Source organism: Kryptolebias marmoratus, linkage group LG6 (genome assembly GCF_001649575.2).
Source record: "Kryptolebias marmoratus isolate JLee-2015 linkage group LG6, ASM164957v2, whole genome shotgun sequence".
NCBI lineage: Eukaryota > Metazoa > Chordata > Actinopteri > Cyprinodontiformes > Rivulidae > Kryptolebias > Kryptolebias marmoratus.
This window is the reverse complement of record NC_051435.1, coordinates 4087434-4110253: the sequence shown is the minus strand read 5'-3', so window position 1 is coordinate 4110253 and position 22820 is coordinate 4087434. Positions and strand designations below refer to the sequence as shown.

The 22820-nt window shown below is 39.6% G+C and overlaps 2 protein-coding genes across 3 annotated transcripts in view; both read right to left on the bottom strand.

The window, feature by feature from the left end:
- tns1b (tensin 1b) overlaps positions 1-8467 on the bottom strand; it is a gene marked incomplete in the record, with an annotated part of 143320 nt that extends 134853 nt beyond the window's left edge. Inside the window, 1 exon segment of the mRNA XM_037976306.1 lies at positions 8201-8467. Coding sequence (XP_037832234.1) covers positions 8201-8299 — 99 coding nt within the window.
- A 1488-nt stretch (positions 8468-9955) lies between these two features.
- On the bottom strand, positions 9956-19386 carry LOC108244282 (protein FAM171B). 2 transcript variants are annotated; one of them, XM_017430350.3, is made up of 8 exons: positions 19082-19386; positions 14276-14509; positions 13755-13847; positions 13489-13647; positions 12453-12623; positions 12209-12325; positions 11431-11554; positions 9956-11113 (listed from the first exon to the last, which is right to left on the bottom strand). In XM_017430350.3, the coding sequence occupies exons 1-8, from the start codon at positions 19299-19301 to the stop codon at positions 10252-10254; spliced, it is 1980 nt and encodes a 659-aa protein (XP_017285839.1). In that variant the 5' UTR covers positions 19302-19386; the 3' UTR covers positions 9956-10251. The 2 variants fall into 2 exon arrangements, with proteins under 2 accessions (XP_017285839.1, XP_024864909.1); XM_025009141.2 differs by lacking the exon at positions 19082-19386 and adding an exon at positions 14873-14989.
- Positions 19387-22820: the final 3434 nt, after the last annotated feature.

Here is a 22820-nt window from a genome sequence, read left to right as displayed (position 1 = left end):
TCTAAAACAGAATGCAGACAGATCGTTGAGAGGCAAAACTGAGCTAAAATGTTCTTACATTAGCCAAAGAAGATCAAAACTAATTTAGGTCATTTTTAGACAACTACCCACTGCTAATAAAACAACCCGACATGCCAAGTGCTAATCTCTGCGTCCAATTTTAAGAATGCACATGTGTTAAAAGCCTGGCTACATTAGAGATTAGCAGTAATATGAGAGGACTGCATCAAATGACAAAGATGTGAGGAACGTGTTGCAAAGTGAAAGTGCAGGAAAGTGTATCCAGAGTACAGATAAGTAGCAGTGCTGCAGGGAAGTGAGCTGTTCACTGATAATGCAGCCAATGAAGCAACTTTATCTCATTACTCAACAGTTAAATACATGACTTCTAAAAACAGAAGGCCAATCTTTAAGATAAAGACCATTAAACAGTGTGGAGCTGCCACTACAGTTAAATATCATTTACAATCCTAATTAAAGAACAGTGCAAACAGAAAAAATACAAGCCTAGCATGCCTTGAAGGATTGCCCAAATTAGCCAAAGTTTTACATATAGATCTGATGCAATCTGTAAGCTCTTGAAGTAAGTGTTGCAGATGACTCAGCTACTACCACCCCTACATTTAGCTCAATATCTGTTAAACTGACTGGGTAAAAACCATTTAAAATAGCTATATATCCCATCAATTCAACTGTTAAGAGTTTGTTAATGAGCTGTAGACTTATTCAGTGAGTACTTCAAGAGTTCCATTCAAATCCATCCCATGGTTTGTGATTTATTTTCTTAACACTACAGGCAAACAACACTAACACACCAAAACATTATTGCTGCTTTGCCTTCGGTGGTGGTCAATAACAAGAAAGCCAGCTAAAAATGAAAAACACATGCAGCGAGTTTGTATACAAATTCCAATCATTTGACATGAAACATAATCTGCAACAGATTATATCAAACCCGTATGTTTTCAGCTGCAGCGCACACAGGTCATTGGAGTTAAACAAACTGAAAACATGATATAAATGTGAGGCATGTAGGAGCTGTGCCTGCAGGACTCTGAGCACGTGCTACACATGTCGTGCTGTGTCCGAGAGAGTGATTTAATGAAAGATTCCTTGGCCTGGTGCACAGGGTGGGACACAGTCTCTCTCATTAATCGGGATCAGGTCAGGGACACGTGTGGCTTTATTCTTTTTCTTCTTTGACATTTATAGAAAGTTACTGAGCTCCTCCAGTTTAATAAATACCAGCTGGACAAGCTTCTTTACAGAGCGACCAACTGCTCCTGGGTCACATTTAGAGACATGCAGGGCTGTCGTGCAGCACAAAGTAAAGCTGCATCTGTGCAGAAACATGAATAATTAAAAAGGAATGCATATCTCCTGCCAGGTTTCTTTTAGACTTTTAAACTGAGATCATCTATGATGAGACATGATGGAGTTATAACTGTTTTGGTCACACCTTGTAAATGACGTTCTGCACGACCTCATGTGACATCATGAGATCTTGCAAGATCTGTTAACACTCCGAGTATATGTTAAGGATGAGTTACTACTACAGATACTACTACACCAAATTATAGCTCAATATCTGTGAAGGTGTTGGAGTTATAAGTGGGGCTACACAATAAATGAAATTTATCATCAGCATGTTAATATCAATGAGCGCAATAACAATATTAAATAAAATACCATGCATTCATGTTCTGCATGCTAATAAGGTTTTTGAGCAGTCCAACAGACTCCTGCTGACCTGCTGACAGTGATGATAGAAGAGGAAAAAGGGAAAATGTGCATTTTTCATAACCAGTATAGTCACTGAAATATTAAATAATATTATTGCACATCAAAAGTTTTTCTAATATCATTCAGCTCTAGTTAAAAGCATTTTTTGTGTTTGCTTAGGTTGATTAACCAACTGTTAGAGGCCAGTTGGTGACTCTGAATTCTCAGTGTTTGCAACCAAATAACCAACAAGCCGTGCGGCTGAATTTTGAACCAATTTTTTTTTTTTAAATTCACATCCTATTCTTATGTGAACAAGTTGCAAAACTGTCTTCTCGGCCATTCACAGCTTCTTGTCCACCTCTGCTCACATCATACCCACCTCAGGTCAGTTTTTATCAGATTTGGGCCAATTTTATTTTTATATTATTTATCATCACATTGGTTTTAAGACCAGGACATTTTCATTAAAATTTGTCCACTGGTTTAAGAAATATTTTGTTGACAGACAGAGTTGAGACCAATATTTGAAAATAGATTTCAGACAGTTAAGGCTCAAAGCTTGCCTTGTAAATGACTCTCAGCTACTACCACATTAGATTTAAGCTCAATATCTATAAAATAGCTGAGTTATAACCATTTCTGTGTTTGCTAGAGTTGCATTGCTGTGGTGGCCATCATGAATTGGGATGACTCCAACCATTTATCAGTTGCAGATGAACATCTAATGATTACTTTCTGAAAGTTTCATTAAAATCTGCCCAGGGGTGTATGAGATTCAGATCTGCTGACAGACAAAACACACACACACACACACACACACACAAACATTATCACTTACTAAAGAAGCATGGTGTTGTAAAAAGCTAAAATTAGCCAAACTCAAGGTCTGTTTACAGTTTCATTGGTTTGAAAATTCCCTACACAGTTTTATTAAATCCATTCCTTTAATAGTTATGGTTCATTAGACACTTTATGAATCTGTTTTATAATGTCTCTCACAGTCCAATAAAAAGCCACATTCCAGTGTAAATACCTATGAAATTCTTCTCCAGTGGAATGTGTCAGTGTGTAAACCTATCTTTTGAGAAAACAGTGAGGGCGAAGAGGCAACAATGATTTGTCTCGGCTTGTTACAGGGCTTGCTGCAAAGTGAAGAGAGAGAGAAAAAAAAACTGGGGTCTTTCTTCCTGGGTGTATTCAGACTAAATGCAGCATGTCAAAAGGGGAGATTTATTACATCCCCAAAGAAAAAAAACATTCTCCTGATGATGAGAGCATGATTGCCCTAACGTCTTCTCCACTGTCACAGTAATTACCCTCGGAGCTCAGTGGAGTTTGACTTTGCTGAACAAGACCCAAGGAGAAGACAGGAGCCACATGTCAACAAAACACACATTTTCAGGGAAAAGGGATGAAATCTGCGAAAGCTGAACACCCTGTCCATCATTCAGAAGTGCGGTGAATGGCAACAAAAGCCCCAAGACTTCGGGTAGGGGGGGGGTTCAACGTTGCTAAGAGCAAATGCTTCATCGACTTGCCAAGTATTAGACAGAAGACAAGAAAATCCCTCCCACACAAGGAGAAATATCAACAAAACTGAAGAATAAAAGCCACTTTCACAGGCACACAAAGCTACAGGAACTGAATGCTGGACGGTTAAACAGAGTATTATGTAGCTCTGATGCCACGAGGTCTCAGGCTGAGGTGGAAGGACATTCTCTGATTTACATTTACAAACAAAAAAAATAAAAATAAAGGGGGGGGATACAGTTGCTCTGTGCCTTAATCTGTCATTCTATCCACGGTGCTATGCCAAGTGAATTAAAGTCACTTTAAAAAGCTCAATGAACCGCTTTTGTATCCTTTTATCTTCTTGTTCCAGAGGCTTTGCGGGCGATGTTATGCATCACTGATTCGGTGCTGTCCTGAAAGGCTGTTTGGGGAAGAAATATCCGCTCTTCCGATTCTCATATCCTCCAACCACAAAGGCAAAGTTAGACTCCCAAAGCAAATACATACCACCCCCCAAGACCATGTCGGCTGTGGGCTTAAGATTAACATATTTATCATGTCTAAATTACAAGGGAAGTTTTCACAAAAACCTTTGATATCTCATCCCAAATAGCTCTGGATTTTTAGGTGTGACGCTTTTATCACAAAACATTTGACAGGTTTAAAAATAATGTGGTACAAACAGCAGTTTCAATTGCATTAAATGGTACAAAACTATAGTGTCATGGAGTTACACCTTGCATGATTATAAATTAGGACAATTTTTTGTACTTCAACTAGTTTAATTTACACTTCTAAAGCAGTTTGATCTGTAAATGGGCATAGAATTCAAATCAAAACCCAAATACATCCTGATTGTGCCCAGTCCATCTCATCCAGCGCCACAGACGTCCCACAGACGTCCCACAGACGTCCCACAGACGTCCCACAGACGTCCCCCTGCTGAGCGGCTGTGGAACAATGCTGTGACTAATTTGTCTGTAAAAATCTGTGAGATTTGTTTGTTAAATTAGCAACAATTTTTAGTGAAACTTGTGTGAAAAAGAAGATTTGTTCTAAAACTGTACTTCCTAAAACTAGCTTGGCGCAGCTCGCACAGATCTGGTTTATTTCTTGTAAAAGGTTGAGTAACTCCACAATTTAAGTCATCCGAAATCAGTGACTTACAATGTTTTTTGTCGATAAGTACAGTATCTGACTTACAGTTGTACGGAGACCTTCCCCTCAAAACTAAAATATATATATTGAATTGTCACTTGTTGCACTGATAATGACTGATGGAAAAATGGAAGTATATTGCCATTAAGGTCAAACCTTGAAAATTAGGTTATGTGTGATGTCACAAGATGTTGTAATCAGTTTTATTTTACCCGTGAATGTAAAGTTTGATCTTGGCTGCATGTCTTCAACAATGCTAATGTTTTATTTTGAAGCATTTACCATCCAGTAACATTGATATGCCAAAAACAAAAATGAAAGAATTTAAAGTCCTTTAAATACCTTTAAGGACTAGAGTATGTGTGTGCTGGCTTTAACACATCAAGATACACAACTACAAGTGAGATTACGATCACGCTCCATGGATTCAGATGAAGTAAATCTTTATCTTCAAGTCAGCTTAATCTTCTACCAATCAAATGAAAGAAACTCAGCAACATTTTGTCCAGATTTTCACTCAAACAGCTCCAGCATTCATCACTTTCAGCTCCGCAGCTCTCAAATAAAACTTGAGAAATGTCCACAAGGGTTAAATTCCTGTGTGCAGAGGCATTAAAGGTAAGATGACAGGGGTTAAATATGCTGAAGCAACACACTGCCCACCTCCCCACGGAGGAGCACACAGAGGGTCTTGTTCTGCAGGTCAGCGCCGGCAGGTTGGAGGGAAACGATAGGCCTCCCCCAGAGACGCAGCACAGAGGACACACTGTTCCTCGAAGCTGAAGCATTCACAGGAATGCAATATGGACCAGCAGGTAACTTTCAGTTCACCGCATGCCTTTATCAAAAATCTCCAATTCCCGGGAAAGCCCCACCCTACACCTGTCGTCTGACACTCAGACAGGAGAAAATCATTCGGGAGGCATGAAACGGAGATAATGAGCTGCATCAGGAATGGCAAAGCATTGGTGCGAATACTTCAAGGTATAAAAGAACAATTAAAAGCCTAACAAGTTCTTAAAGCAATGCATAGTTTTAAACTGAGATGATTTTATGTTGAAAAATGATGGTGATGAAGAAGTTCTGGTCAAACATAAAATAACATTAAGTGTAACATCATGTAATATCCTGAGGGTTTGCCCTCCAGTCACATCTGTTGTGAATGACTCTCAGCTACTACCACACCAGTCGGGTAAGGTCAATTAGCTGTGGAGGCCATCTTTAATTGGATTAACTCCAAAAGTGAAGAAGCTGTAGATGCACATCCTGTGATTGGTTTCTGAAAGTTTCATCAAAATCCATCCAGGCTGAATCACCCAGGTAATAAGTTATGAAGAGCAGAGAGCATGTAACACAGGCACAATTACTTTAGAATTAAATAAAAATGGTTTTCTTTTAAATAAAAGCAAATAAATCATTTGATGCATTTTATATACCGTGGGATTTTTAGTCAAGATTATTATAGAGTCAGAACCTCAAACCGGTCCGTGCCTAGTTGTAACGTGAAAATCCAGCAGCAAGTATTTCAACTATCACTGCTCAGTGAGTTTATTTATTTATATTTCAGACAGACAACTTCTGACATTTTCATCCTAGGTTTAAAATCTGCTATTTTGAGCTGAGAAGTGTTATGCAAAGTTTGATATAAGAAAATCTTGTGTGGCTTTTCACATTTAATCAAACAGAAAGAAGGAATAAAGAATCTCGAAATAAACAACCTGTTTTCTGTCACTTTACCAACATGCGTGTTCCCACTGGACCAAAACAACTGGACCAGACCAACCATGCAGAGTCTTACAGGGAAGCCCTCATCCAGTTCAAAGTCAGACTGTATGTGTTTACATGAGGGTCCAGGCTTCTTTCTGATTCTTATTGGGCTACAAAGTTCTCCAATTTGGGCCTCACTGATTGCTGTAAGAAACCATTTCAAAGTATTATTATTATTATTATTATTATTATTATTATTATTATTATTATTATTATAGCATTTCTGCCTTTCATGAGTTTCAGACAAAGACCATCTTATGTTGAAAAGTAACGGCACTGAAGCAGATTTGGTCAAACTGAAAACAAAAATCACATGCATTATCACAAAATATCATGCTCAGAGTATGTACTGAGAATGACTCTCTGCTACTACCTTACCAAACTTTAGCTTAGCAACTGTAAAGGTTACAGCTATTTTGTTTATTTTAAAGCTGTGGCAGCCCTCTTGATTCTTCAATTAAACAGCAAAGTACATACTGGGATCCCAGGTCCTTTAAAAGATTTAAGGAATCGATGACTTGGTTGTTTGGTTTCAGAACAAATTAAAATACACCTTACTTTGTAAACTTGTTAAAAACTGCACAGCAAACAGGCTGAAAAAAGCACATAAAAGACAACACAGAGCTCTGGTTTCAGTCAGCACACCCCAAGCAAAACAAAAACCAGAAAGCATCTTTAAGATAACTCCAGTAAAACATCAGTTGTTTCACTTTAGTTAAAACAGTAGTGTTTGTTTAAAGAACCCAGAGGTATTTCAGAGTAAAAAAGGGCACAATTAATTCTTCATCACCTGTCACTAAACAAACTTCATTACAGCAACAACGCGGTGCTGTGGAGGTGGAGATCAGACTGAAGCCACATCACAGGACGTCACCGAGGACTCTCTTAAAAAGCATCAAACTGAAGAACACTTTTGCAGACATATTTATTGAGATAAATGCTCGTCTGTGCAGCTGTCTGTATCGTTAGCAAAATATCTTACAAAGTATAAGACGGATTTTGATGAAACTCTCAGAAAGTAATCATTTGATGAACATCTACAAGTGATTAACTTTTAGAGTCAATCCCATTTAGGATGGTAGCCATAGTTAAGAAACTTCTGCAAACATAAATGCCTGCGACTCAGACAAAGTTACAGCTAGTAGGCTCAAACTTAGTGTGACAGTAGCTAAGAGTCATCACCAACACGAACTCCAAGCACTCCTAGACCTTCGTATAAAACTGTAGCATTAACTGATGGATGATAGTTGGGTTATTATTGTTATTATAAGTGGACATTTGTGGATGTAGGCTCAGAATATTCTTGGATCTCAAGACAGAAGAACCTTAAAAAAGCAGTTCTATTCAAATCAGGCATTAGGCTCTCAAACTAAATGATGTTTGCCTGAAAACACAAACAGGACACCTGCAGGGAGAGTCTGCAGCATGTGAGCATTTATAAAAAAATGTAGGCTGTTATTTAATGTGGTGCAAGCATGACCGGCTTGGGGGGCAGGGACAGGTGGAGGGTTTGACTGTGAGGGTCCACCTGTCAGACAGTAACAGGAGAAGGCCAGCTCAGAGAGGAAACTGAAGCAGGAGAGAAGCTCTGCACGGTGGCTGAGCGAGCTCAGGAGCATTTATTTCTCCACAAACACTTTGACGCACGTCTTATGAAAAGAGAAACGTCTTAAAAAAAACATGAAAAAAAACAAAACAATGAATCTTCTAATAAAAAAATAACTTGAAAATGATGCATGGAAATTTAGATCTTTCTAGCTGGGTGAAGCCCCCAATGTTTCAACATCCTAACAGCGCCCCTGGATGAGAATTAGTGTTTTATACAACAACAACAACAAAAACAACAACAACAACCAATCTCCCTGAACAGGAACAGGTAAAAGGTAGACGTAAACTCCAGGAAAAGAAGAAGGAAAAAATAAACCCCTCCAGAAAGTCAGGAGACCTGTTGACTCTAAGAGATTACAGGACATCTGACTGCTTTAAAGTAAAATATATAAAACATGAGCCCCACTCTGCTCTCCTGAACTCCTCTTACCTCTCTCAGGCTGACTTTCTTCTTCTCATCCTCATGTTGGTAAACAGGCATTTGCAGAAAGTCCTCTTCACAGCAGATGAAGCTCACCGTGCATCCCATCCGAGCAAAGCCTCAGGCAGCGCTCACTGGCCCATTGAGAACTTCCAGCCCTCGGTTCGGTTCGGCTCGGTTCGGTTCGGTTCCGCTGCTTCTCCCGCCGCAGCTGTAGGTCCACACGCTGACTGATTATGACTTCATTCCGGTGTTGAGTCAAGGTAACTCTCCCCGCCAGAGTTTGTGCCTTCCCAGACGGGAGCGCGCTACAAGCAGGAGAAGTATGGAAAGCCAAAAAGGACATAATTTATGTGTTTTTGAAACGCTGTTAATTAATCACCTGGCGTTTAGGAACCTCACCTGGCGGGAAATTATCACCACTTGCTGTTCAAAACAATGTCCAGCCACCAGGCATTAATTAAAACAACCTGGCCTATGGAAAGCCAAAAGGGACAAAATTTGTGCCTTTGTTTATAAGGGTCACAAGGTGCTAAAAAAGCCCCACCCACCTACCAGCTGGGTGGGGCTTAATAAACACCAGGTGGTATAAATAATGCCATTTAGATCCCCAGGTGTTTTAAAGCACGTGTTTTGTCCCTATTGGCTTTCCATAAAGCAGATCCAAATGACTAAACATCAGTTTCAACCAGGTAGACGTCGAAATAGTAACACTTTTGAATTTTATTTTGTAATTTTATCATTAGGCTTGCAGCTCACAGTGATAAAAAACACATACTGTTCTTAAACTGGTATCACTTCAACAAAAACTGAAGACATCTACTGCAAATCTAGGCTAGTTACAACTTTGTAAACTCAACTCATATAAACTTTATGTACTCTGTGGCCCAGTGATCACCAAATGGCGGGCCAAATCGACAATGGCCTAACTCTGCAATCTGTGGAGCTCCACTCTTCCTCCTCCTTGAAATAGCCGTGCCTCCTGTTCGGGGAAAACGAGGAGTGTAAAACAGCTGGTGTCAACGTGAAAATAATAATGGTGCTGTGCATCAAAGTGCGTTGCATTTTGCCCGACTGAAAAGATTAATCATCAGGTGTGTGTGTGAGTCAGAGGCTGCTTGTACGTTTAATAAAGCAGAGTTTTACTTGTTTTGGCACAGTTTTAAACTGTATTAATCATTCATTTTTCACTAAGGTAAAATATTTAAACTTCTGCAGATACTGATTAACCCACCTTGGAGAATGATGCCTGATGATAAATTATTTAGCTTTAACTTCCACTCAGAACCGATGAAGCCGGTTAGGAAAGGAGAAACATGCCCAGTTCAGTTTATACACATCAGGGCACTGCAGACGTCATGTATCCAGTCTGATAAACTTCAGTTATGAAAGTTTTTGTTTTTTAACACTGACTGACAGGCACTTAAAATCTCAGAAGCAATGCCGTACTCTTATTTGAAGGAGTTTTTCTTAGAAAACAAAGCAGGAATTCCATTCACCACCAGTCAAAGTGGAGGGCTTGTTTCCCACAGAAGGAGGCAGGAACACTGCAGAAAGGCTAAATACCCGGATGTGTCGCTGTGGATTTATCAGCAGCCAGCATCTTAGAAGTCGCATCGCTGCCATCTCCTGGATGTTTGCTTCAGGAACTTAAAGATGCGTTTTATTCTCCTTCTAATCATCCCAGTGTCCACATATTTTCTAATAAGTTTGTAATAAGCCTCTCATTTCTCACTTTAAAAGTAGATTTTATTTTCATAACAAATTAAAAGCAAACAAATTCAGTCAGACAAATAGTTAAAAACAAAACAAAAAGCAGTAAAATATAGGAGACATTAAAACAACAAGTAAAAGTTAAAACAAAATTCAGAAACATGATAAAGCCGTCAGCTCTGTTTGAAATCATACTTTGCTCGAATCAAACACCAAGGAAAAAAAGGATGAGTGTTAACCCTCCCGTGGCCTTCGGGTCAAATTGACCCGAAGGCCACCAGATCTTCAGTCTTTCTGTGTAAATCTGACCAATAAGGTAAGTAACTATGGAAAAAATAATTACATTTTTACTTTTGGGGTGTGTTCTTATGACTGGGTGTGCTTTTAACAAAAGTGGCGTCTCTCTCCAGCGTTACAGTCCTCCTGCCAGACGTCTGACTCAGTTCGCTCATGTCCACCCCCGAGTCCAAACTGGTTTCTCGACTCTCGATGGGCCTCCGCCTCCTCTGATGCTCTGATACAGCGTAACGGATCTCAGCCGCGGGTTTGCCCTCCAGAGATACAAACCAGGCTCGAGGAGGCAGAGGTGATGGGATTTTAGATAAACCTGTGAAAGTATGGACAGAATGTCTGCTTTCCCTGATTTTATTTAACGTTCCTGGTACGGACAGTGACTCTGGGAAAGGACCCCTGGTTGTGCCGTTTGCTGCCTGACAGATTTCCAGACCTCCGGGCTGGTCCTTGGGTTCTATCACCTGGCTCTGGGCGGCAGAGGGAGCATTTTGCAGGGTCTGGGTGAAGCTGTCTTTCCTCTGCGGCTCCATGGCAGACCCGTTTGAAAAGCCCATCCGTGGCAGAGTGGCTGACTTGCTCCACTCGGTCTGCTCCGGCTCCTCCTCCAGGTGGAAAAAGGCTGAAGCAGGAAGAATGGCGACAGGCTGGTTGTAGAAGAACATGCCGTCTGTCAGAGACGAAGGAGTTTGCTCCGAGGTCAAACAGTCCAGTTTGTGACACTCGACTGAAACGGCCACAGCACCAGGGTTAACTATCACGTCACCGCTGTTTGTCATTTTCTGGTTCAGCCCATCCGCTGCATGACAGGCGTCCTCTGAAGAAGCTCCAAAGACTTCATTATGACACGTGGAAGTGGTCTGATCCTTTTTAATCACTGCTGGGCTTTTCCTCACTTTATTTTCACTGGACTGCTTTCTGTAAACAAGACAACAGTGTTTCACCATATTTGTGAACATCTCATAACACAAAAAACATCCTTTTCTCTCTCTGAGGCTCCACATCGAGTCCTGATATGTTATATTTATTTGTAAGATTAGACTCTTGCACTGCTGGGTTCTTACCCAGGATGCATCTTATTATTCAAAGATAGCTTCATTAAATAAGGCTAAAATAAATATTCCTGGACAAAAGGTTAAAACTTTGCACTTGGAATAATGAAATTTCTCTTTTAAATGCTGTTTCAACAATGGTTCCAAATATAAAGATTAAAATGAAACAAAAGCCTTTTTTACCTGCAATAATATAACATCCCAGTCAGAAGACAGATGATGAGAAGAAGGGTTCCTCCGATGACAAACAGCAGAGAAAATAAATGATGTGAGGTAAAGTCAACGAGGGTGGAGAGTCCCAAAAGACCTAAAGAAAATGGTTGAAAAAAATATAAACAGTTTAATAAAATAGTTTTAGAACTGCAGTTCCAATCAGCACTTGCTCCAATATCATCCAAAGTTCTCAGACTGTTTCATTTCTGACCCACACAACAACCTGTGGCAGAAACTTGGTTTACTTCAAAACTAATATTTTATTTTTAAAATCTTGAAATTTCTTTCAAGTGATACCAATGACATGTGTCTTTGGATTTAAAAAAAATTAAATCAATGTAAAATTCAAAGTTCTTGACTAATTAACATCCTTGAATTTGCACTGAGCAAAGTGAAAAGTTGTAACTTGCTGCAATAACCAACATTATTTGTTTTAGATACTGACATGAAACTTTCAGTAAATATTGTTTGATTAATTCAGTGGTTCGAATAAATATTCATCGGTTAATTTGTCTTAATAAACTATTAATAATTTTTATTTAGCCAAAAAACTAACTAGCTTTTGAACTAAGGTTGGAAAAGCATCAAATCAGCTGAGATTTGGTTTATAGGTACTTTAAGAAAGCTTTTTGACTGGATGGGCCTTTTCAACTACTCCCCTGCTCAAACCATCCCTGTTGAACATTTGAGACAAAGATGTTTATGTGCTCTATAATCAATCATTTTAATGTTTAAGTTGAAAACCTGCCTCTGGTGGAGGATAAAGGTGCTGCCATCCAGTAGCCCAGGTGAGGCGCAGTGAACGTCCACATGAGTTTTCCATCAACCAACATCATCTTTCCAAGTCCTTTTCTTATCCAGCCTCCTACAGAAAACACAAACATTAACAATGCTGGTCAGAAACAAGAAATATTCAACAACTTATTATATAAAGGTGCTGTAGCCCTAATCCCGTCCTGTAAAGTGTGTCAGATTTATCAGATTAGACCCACCGGTACTCTGGTTAAAGAACCACGCTGGAACAGCCTCCGGAGCCTGAAGTCTGCAGCTGGCAGGAACACCGAGGCTGATCTGGACCGGCCCGGTCACATGAAGCTCCGTGTCTCCTGAGAAAAGCTGCACACTGACAGCTGCCACCGGGCTTAGCTGCACACTGACATAACCTGGAGAGGATACGAAAACATTACTAAGCCAAAATCTAAGCTGCCACATTTATATTTATTTATTTTTAAATATTGCTTCCAACAAGTCAGACTTTAGAGGTGGTCTTCTTCAGTAGTTCTGCAGATGTTCTGAATATATTTTAATGTGTTTTACTTGAAACAACTCCTGTTTTTTATCCTTACTTCCTGTCAGTTTTCAGAGGAATGTTGTTGTTTTTTTGCATGTTAAGTCACTTAACTCTGACCTATGAATACTTGAAGACTGAAGCAGTGTTGCGTCTACACATTACAGACAACCGAGCAAAGAATCAATTTTAAATTGGATCTTTAGGCTATTTGTTACGAGCAGCCTGTCACAAAGACAATTTGTTCCCATTTCTTTAGTTCAATCTCTGAAAAACAGCAAAGATAAGAGTTTGACAGAAAACAGGACTTTAGTTCCACAGAGCTGTCAGCTAGAAACCTGATGAAGGACGAAGGATCTCTCAGGTCTTTGCAGAGTTTTCTTTTTACCTCAGGCAAAAATCTGCCACAGTTTCAACTAATAGCTCTTTGGGAATCACCTTGTTGATGCACAAACTCTCTTTTCAAGGTGTTTCAAACTGTCCTGTCTGTAAAATATACTGTAGATGCAACTATCTATTATCCGTCTGTGCAACAGGTTCCGAAAAACAAAAGACAAAATGCTGAACGATACATTCGTAGGTCGGTGTTAAATGGATTAAAAATGTATACACAAACACACTTATTGTATATTGACTTTGTTTCAGGCAGTTTGCAGCATAATGTTTGAGGTTTAAAAGATAAAAAGAGAAATGTGGAGTGACACATTAGGGTCATCATTTCAGCAACATAAATATATCACCTGATTTATTGTCCATGATGCCCAGAGTGTTTAGAGAGCTGTCCTGTTCTGGTAGCAGTTTGGGAACGGTCACAAAGGCTTTAACAGAGGTGATATTCCTGCTGGGTGTCAGGGTCAGGAGGCTTCCAGGAAACCTGACAATGGCCTGGGAAGAAGCCTCTTCAAATGAAAGAAATACAAGAAAGGACAATGAATGACTGGCATATAAAACATTTCTTTTTTTTTAAATGAATGCTTTAAGAAAAAAAGTAAATCCTTTACGGTACCAGCTGTTTTTCCTGTGATCAGGACTGAATCATCATAGAGCCAGATGTTCCCTGGGTTCAGACCGAGCAGCGATGCAGTCAGAGATGAAAATACTGCAGCCATGTTATATATTTTATAAAAGAGGGCAGAAATGCAAAACTAACATTAGTATTTGTAGTTTTAGTTTAGTTTTTCCCACTAGATGGCAGTGTGGCATTTACTTTCATCAACTCTTATATTATTATACCTTGCACAGAAACAGGATTTTCTAACTTTCAAAACAAGAGCTCAGATATAATAATACACTTCACTGCTTTCAGAAATACAAGAACAAAATGAACAGCACTGCACATGGCAGCTGAGCAACACATCTTAAACAGATTGTCACCTAATTAGGCTCCACATTAGGAGCAGAATATAACATCTAGACATCCAAACTGCATTTGAATCATTCCAAGTTAAAATAAGGTCTAAATAGCTGAAGATGGTGCAGCCTTTATTTTGTGTTTGAAGTAATTAAACATTTTAATAACAAACTTACTTGGGATTCTGTTGGTTTTGTAAGGCAGAAGTGTCGAAATGAAGCCAGTCTTGCTGGCTACAACTGTGATCTGGAGCCCCGACAGGTTGGGTACATGAAGCAGAGCACCGCCGTCCTCCCCGCTTACAGCCGTGTCCTTCTTGGTGTAGTTGACAAAGAGCTCCACTAGTGCCTGGCCCAGGGGCTGGTGACTCAGCATGTCATTTACTTGGACCCTCAGATTAAAGGTGTGTCCTAAAAAATAAAATAAGACAAGGACTATGAAGACTGCATATGTAAAGGATGTTCAAGGTTTAGAGGAGGAACCTAAATGTACTTTACAATATCTACAACAACACATACCACTTCTCTGAACGTCTTAACAATTAACAATAAAATATTGAGATTAGCTTTAATCAAAATATGTGAAAGTGTTTCTGCTAATTCAGACTTTTATTCCGTGTGGGAATGAGCTTTCCTCTAACAACTGGAAAAGCCTGCAGTTCCAATTAACCTAGAGGGGGACCTTATTTCAACACAAAAAAACTAATCTGTAGAATCCCTCGAGGATGTCAGTCAATTAATCACAATAGATTACAAATAGATTGACACAAATACCAAAGATATGGATTCTGCAGGTACAGCCAAGAACTTAATTAAGAACACATTTCCAATATTCTTTTGAGGGAATTCATAATCACTGCATGTGTTCAGACAGCAAGCAGAGAATCCCATCGAGGAGCTAACACTGATTATGTAAAACCCGAACCAATTAGCCACTCACACGATGCACCAGTGGCCAGTAATGAGCTCATGACAACAAGGCTTTGCGTCGGTGAGGTCAGGTGTTGCATAACAATGATGCTCAGTAATCTATCAGGGTTTGTCTGGATGAATGGAGCCATGATGGTAGTTTACCACAGTCACTGACTGAAGGCTGGAGACAAACATTCAAACTGGACTAATTAATGTTCTTATATTAGCAATCCACCAAATTCCAACACATCAGAGTCCCAAACATGCTTATTCTCCTTTTGTTTAGAGCCAAAAAAGTCTAACCTGGACAAAAACTGTGGCCTCTTTCTCCATACTCTGTGCTCTATGAGGGATAAATTACTATTCATAACTATTAAACAGAACATCACTTCAAAATTCACTGAACTATCCCTTTAATAGTTTCTACAATGCTGATGGTCGCATTTTTATTATGTGGTTTTAATTAAATGTTAACACTGAAAATGTAACTGTGACATCCTTAAACATTTACAAGTATCAGATTTTTTTTTAAATGTACTTTTAAACTTTTCAGTGTCTACTTTAGTTTTTTTTAACATAATCAGATCAAGCAGCATGAAGTCAAATCAGCATATTTTATTCAAACAACAACAAAATCCTTCAGCGCAGTGTTCTGCTAGCACAAACATATTTATATTCACCTACTGCTCTGCTACAAACATTGTCTGAGTTGAAGTGTGCTGCCTCCGGTTGAAACCTAAAGTTCGGTGAGCTTTAAATTGCTGCAGCTCATCATCAGTTCTACGGGGATTTTCTACAAAGAGGCCACGAAGAAGCACTTATTGCACTTTATATCTAAAATGAAGTGCTGAAGCTCCGCTCTAGCAGCAATCTCGCTGGCCATAATACCATAAGGATCTTTCTGCAAATGGTGACAAAAGAACACAGGCAGTTGCAGTAGCTGGATTGCTGCTGCTTCAAGGGCTCATAATCCTGCTGCTGAAAAATCTGCCAAAAGTTAAAAAAGAAAACCTCATGAAGCCAGCTTTTAGCAAAAGCCAAAGCCAGGCAACCCTACCCTCCTTTGAACAGAGCTGTTATTGCTCGGAGCTGCTGGGATTACTTCCATTTTCAGCCACAAACGGGAAACAAACAAGTACATTTGGTTGATGCTACGAGCAGTGCAGATGGACAGGAGGATGGTTGTTCTCAGAGGCAGCCTCCTCTTGTCAGTTTGTGTGTCCCGTCTCTGAGGCCAAACACAACAAAAGGGGGAGGTCAGTAAATCTGAAGTGGAGTTGTTTTGTGCCAGATTACTATAATCTCTCCATTTGGCGAACTGACCTGCAACACAAAGAGGTTTATGGAGTGGACAAAAGCCGACTTCCTGTTGCCAGTGAGCGCCGATGATGAGGGTTAAACGCTGTTATTATCAGAAACAGAATAGATCTGATGCTGGATAAAAATAATTTCCTTTCTAAATTAACAAACTGAAAAAGATAAATGAAAGGACGACATTTTATGATTACTGAAACCAAAGTGTCTGAAGCTAAAAGCGCTGTCTTTTGATTTAGCAGACGCAACGCGTACGTCTAATATTAAAGATAAAAAGAATTAGAGAGAACAGGATGGAACACAAACATGTTGACTGGTCAGTTTTGTAAGACCACCAGGCGGCTCAGACAGATGGTCCAGCAGGGATTTATCTGTGAGGACTCCTGTCTACCCTGCATGGGAGCTGGAATTAGGCCACAGTTTCCTCTGATGGAGGAAAACACAAACACACACTTTGATTGGTTTCTTATGCACAACATGTGAAGCTGAAGGTAAATTATCACAACTACAGATACGTTAAATGAGCTCAGTGTGGAGAAATAAAGTTTATGTCTGTCAGGAGTCCAAATGTAGACTGCTGCCATCTTTAACAACTCCAGCTATGTAAACACTAATTCATATACTTTTACACCACTGTGAAGTTCACATCACACAAATATCTACATAAAATTCCGGGGTTATTTGCAAGAGAAAATAGCAGCAGCAGCTAGCCCTAGCACTTCTTGCATATTTCTGCCAGAATAACTGTATGAAGTGAAAATGATGGTGGCGAAAAGGTTTAAATATTGAAATTTGCATAAAACTTTGAAGACTGCAGATGTTTTGGAAGCGGGTCCACTCAGACCAACTTGGCAAGCTAAGAATCTGAGTGGACCTCTGCTGCCTTAAAACAACTCCAGATTCCTAAATTTCATAGCATTTCATACAAACGCTAATATTTACACCGCTGCCAGTTTTACCTGACATGGTTATGTTGGTAGAGATATTAAGAAATGCTACAGCTAGCTGTTGCTGCTATTTATCTCCTGCCCCTAAAAGCAAAAGACAATAATATCTCTGCCCGTGTCCATGTGTGTGTGTGTGTGTGTGCTTGTCTGAAGCATTAGCAAAATATATCATGAACAACTGGATGAATTTTACTGAAAATCTCAGAATGTAATCATCCATCCAAAATGTTTGTAGTGAATGAAGACGTGCACTGTTGGATGAGTGACAGTGGTGTAAAGGTCAAAGAAAAGGAATTGCATTTTACTATAGAAGTCATCAATATGGTCAGAATAAGATTACTTCTCCAAACTGATGTCAGACGAAAAAGTATCTACAACAAGTAAGATATTAATTGTTCATAACCTTTCTACAGAACCTCACTTCTAAATATCTGTAAAATACCTTCAAGCAGCACAACAATAATGATCTTAATCCCAGAATGGGAAAGGTGGCCATCTGTTTCTCTAATCTTTTCACATTTTCTGATTTCCTTCTGGCTGAAGTGGGCAGATTTCACTCTGAACTGACGGTTGTGAGGAAGAGGCTTGGCAGCCTCAGCAGCCAGCCAGCAGGGCAGGAGGAGGAGGAGGAGGAGGAGGAGGAGGAGGAGGAGGACGGAGTGGGGGTGGTGCTTGTTGTTTGTACCGCAGACAGCAGCAGCGTTCTCAAATACACGTCCAAGTTCTGCAAGTCCACAACGCAGACACAGAACGTGTCATGAGACGGCAAAGCACTCCTACATCAGCATGAATTAATCATGAATCTCTCCATAAGAGAACAGATTCTCCTCTCAGCTCCTCCTGCCGCTCTGAAGTTCAAGAGGAGGACACAGAGGAAGGGGAAGCTGTTCACTTCAGCTTTTTAAATAATATTCATAATAATCGGAGGCAAAAGGAGACAAACTGAACAAGATGAATTAGTGTTGGGATGTAAACGACAAAGGTTTGCATGAGTTCAGAGCTCAAACCAGACTGGTTAAAAACATGTTTATAACCCAATTGTCTCTTTATCTTTCATTAAATTCTTCTTCTTCTTCCCAGAACTTCTTGAGGACTGATAGTTTGTTAATAGCGAACAGATGACAAATTTAGTTAAAAGAAGCAGATGGAGAAGCTGCTCTCTCCCTCTCGTCACTTTTTACTCATCGAATCAGATTTCTAAAAGAATCCTCACAGACTGCTGACTAATATAAGAACATAATCTGCTACACTGTAAAAAAGAGACTTTAAACAGCATTACACACAAAGATCATTTATATTTTAGCTGGCAAATGTCATTTACAAAGAAAGTTCAAATTTGAACTAGGTTTATTTTCAGTCACAACAACAACCTAAAAATTTTAGATTAAAATTTGACTTAAGTGATTTTTTTCTGCACTGCATCATCAACATGTAAATCAACAGGTTCACATGTTCCAACAGAGAACAACAAGTCTGGATTGGCATTAGTAACTACAAAACTTGTAGTTGGGATGGTCCTGAGTAAATAAATAAATAAAGAATAAAAGTTACTTAAATATAACTCTTGATTTGAGAAATTTGAAAATCTGTTATCTTTACCTAAAAATTTCGGTTATAATATACCCGAATAAAGTAACTTTAAACTGTTACACTTATTTTATTGGTTTAATTTCGACAGTTAGTTTTTACAGTGTATTTTTAACTCTTTTGGTACCGATAGAGCAGAAATAGTAAGATCTACATAATAAAATAAAAAAGGAACATTTTGTTAAACACTTTGTGTCACATGTTTACAGGAGCTGGTTCCGACCTGGCAGAGTCTTGTTCAGCTGCTGAAAAGCTTCTTGTTTCATGAGATCCCGCTGTGAAAAGTTCCTCTCATCAGCATGCAGGGCTGGTTCCGGACCGGGGCCGACGAACCCTCCGCTCGTTTCTGCGGTTCTGCTCAGAACCAGCGCGCAGAACAAAGCCTCCCAGAACAAATACATGACTGGAAACAGCTTCCGGGACCGGCAGGGTCCGGTTCTCATGACCCGCTGCTGCTCAGAACTCCATCAGGACCAGAACTCCATCAGAACCAGAACTCTATCAGGACCAGAACTCCATCAGGACCACTTTTCTGTCAGCTGCGCTGGAAACTGAGACATAAGCTCCGCCCCTCTCCCTCCCCCCGCACCTATCTATCTATCTATCTATCTATCTATCTATCTATCTATCTATCTATCTATCTATCTATCTATCTATCTATCTATCTATCTATCTATCATATAAATGAATAAGATGAAATTTTTGTTTGCATTGACAAACTGCTCATTAATTTTATTTCAGCTGGTCAGTTGCCCAACATAGTTGTCCTGCAGCATTATTAATAATAACATAACAATATTTATTATTTATATATAAAGTTGCTCATTGCAAACTATAACAATTACACATAAAACAGGTTATTATCAATGCAGTTTGGAAGAGTTTACTCCAGGAGTTTTTCCCAGTTATTTTGATGTGCAGTTCTGAAATGCGGGTATGCACTCAGTGTAAACAAATGACTTGAGTCACGTGACTGACCTACTTTATATGGACAGGTGTAGGATCGTGGAGAAGTTGGAACTATGTGAGTGAATCTGCTGCTGAATGTGAAAGAAAAGAGGCAGATGGAGTGAGACGGCTGTCAAAACTTTCCTTCTTTGTTGCCTCATGGACTAGTTTCATACAAGACAACTTTCTCATGGACTAATGAGAGGAAAAAAGCTGCAAGATAAAAGACCTGATGGGACTCAAAAACTGAAAAGATTGAGGATCTAGCTGGAAGATCTCAGTCCTGTCAAGAAGTCCAGTTAAATAAAAATTAAAGGTTGGCATTTCCTCAGTAAAAGGAACAAAAATAGAACTACAGCTCAATATATGTTAGGAAGACAATTAATTTTCTTTATTTGTTATTTAAGGTAAAATTTTTTAACTGTATTTTAATTCTGTTAACCAAATATATCATATTTGCTTCCACTATAATTAAAGTTTCCAAACCTTGACTCATTTTACACTTGCATCATCTGGTTTCTGCCACTAGATGGCGACAGTGCAGCATCGCCCCATAAAGAAAACCCACACAGACTTTTAATCAGCCAATAAATAAATTAAATGAAAATCCTGCTGATAAGAGCTGCATTTTAACCTCAGAGTCTGACCCGTAGGAGCAGGGTTTGTACATGAAATCTGACGCAGAGCAGAGTTAGTCATCCAGCATTCAGAGCGAGAACCACTGGAGTGGGAATAAAGACAAGTAGGTGTTAACCTGGGAGCTGTTTAGCAGTTATTTATAGCTTTGGCGTTGTAGGGCTAACAAATGTCTCCAATAAACATTAAAATTGTGCCCCTGGACTATTTTTAAAATTATCTTTATATTTTATCATTTTTAATAACTAATTCAAACATTCACACAGGTACAGAGCGGCCAAATGCCACTGAGCTTCTGATGGTGGAATAAGATAAAAGGGAGGGAAGTCATGTTGAGTTTGTGGCAAAAGAAAAATATTGTTTAAATATTGTCCTGTCTCATTGTCGTGGTCCCAGGATCTCGTCTCGTCCTCGTCTTTACGCATGGTGTTGATTGAACAACCAGTTGGATGACCCCTCCATGACTTACAATTAATAAATCATTAATCACAATCATCCCAGTACACCCAGAGGCTGTTTGTTTAGAAGATCTGTTTGAATAACAGCATTAATCACAGTATGTGGAGCTAGTTGTCTGGTGTGGTCATCCATGTGTTTGATTAACGAATTTGGCTCTTTCTATCATTGCTCGGCATGTGAAATGTGTTTTTCCAGATCAAAACTCGGAGTTAATTCACTTGTTCCTCCCTGGTGTCCATGTGACAGCCAATAACCTTATCTTAAAATTAGTCATGCCACGTTCCACTTCTTGCACCCAGGCTGCTCCTGCAGGTTGGCACGCTCGGTGATGTCCGCCCGCGGAGCGTTCTGGTGCCAGAAGACGAGCAAATCCTTCCTCTGCTGGCTTCTTCATCATCATCATAGCTCTTGTGTGACAGGGGGTCTCAAAGAGGCAGTGAGCTGACACATTTGTCCTCCCAGCTCTAGACTCCGATTTATATTTTGTCAGAGGGGAACAAACACACAAGCAGCAGGATGGATGACAGCCTGAGTCTCCAGGATCAATTTGCCACAAATTAGATACAGTGATGGTTCATTTCTCCACATAAATAGCTGCATCTATGGGGACTATTTTGGAAATTTGCTGCTTTTACTCTGGAAATCAGTGTTCCCTCCCCAACGTCTTTTTAATTCTGTTTTAGACCACAGATTCTCCCTCTCTCTCATCTTGTCTTATTCTGCACACTGTTGCAGCAGATTCTGTTCATAAAACGTTCCTCCGTAACAAAAATCTTTTACTGCCTAATTTGTTGCATTGGACATCATTCTATATTCATATTAATTTGTGTTAATTAATCTGAAATGATCTGCCTAATAAATTAAAGCTGGCTCTGACCAAATGATGATAAATTCAAGCACTGAGATAATTGAGATTTATGCTAATATCAGCATCGATGTTTTGTTGATTGGCGTCTTTAGTCTGAAGCAGGACAGTCTTGGGGTCACCAAAATCCATCCATCCATCCATCCATCCATCCATCCATCCATCCATCCATCCATCCATCCATCCATCCATCCATACTCAGGAGATAAACTCTGTCTGACCAGAGACATTCTCCAGTTTCTCCTGGGGATCCCAAAGTATTCCCAGACAAATAATAACTTGCCTTTAGCAGGAGGGCTGGAGCATTGATCGACCACTAAATTGAATGCTTTGTTTTTCAGCTCAGTTCCTTCTTCTCCACCACAGAACAGATTATTATTACTGCAGACAAGACCTCAGTCTGTCAGTCCATCTCCTCCATCCTGTCATGACTCCTGAACAAGACTCACTAACACTTAAACTCTGCTTCAGATTTACAGGAGCTGACTCGCATTCTGGCCGCTTCATACTGTCCAAATGCTCGCTAAAGGTCATGGCTTAAAGATGCCAATGAAACCATATCATCTGCAAAGAGCAGAAATAAGACCCTGTGGTTCCTAAACTGGACACCTTCCACTTCTTTACTGTGTCCTGATCCTGCCTATGAAGACCACAAACAGGATTGGAGACAAGAAACACTGGAGACCTGAAGTGAGAACAAGCTTGACTTTGTTCCCAGAATGTGGTCAGAGATCCTGCTCTGGTTGTAACGGGACAAGATGGCCCTTAAGTGACCTGAGCACCGCATGCTCCTGTAGCACCTCAATAAAGGTGTGTGTGTGTGTGTGTGTGTGTGTGTGTGTGTGTGTGTGTGAGGGGGGGGGTGACTCAAATTAAACTGTGCACTCTGAAAAGAAATGAAGTACATTTAAAAAAGGCTCTAACATGCAAGGAAGTAATAAAAGCTAATGCCTTGTTTTATTAATAATAATAAAAAAAAAACAATTCTTAGCCTTCAGCAGTGTTAACAAGTGTGAATCTTAAAATACCTACGATAGTAAATCTTTTTAATTAG

Excerpts from the sequence above, each read along its gene's own strand:
- LOC108244282 (XM_017430350.3), bottom strand. The coding sequence starts at position 19,301 with ATGAGAACCGGACCCTGCCGGTCCCGGAAGCTGTTTCCAGTCATGTAT. Across the intron at positions 13,848-14,275 it reads CAAAACCAACAGAATCCCAA|TATTTTCATCTCTGACTGCA; the intron begins GTAAGTTTGTTA and ends ACATGGCTGCAG. Across the intron at positions 12,624-13,488 it reads CATCATGGACAATAAATCAG|GTTATGTCAGTGTGCAGCTA; the intron begins GTGATATATTTA and ends TATCCTCTCCAG.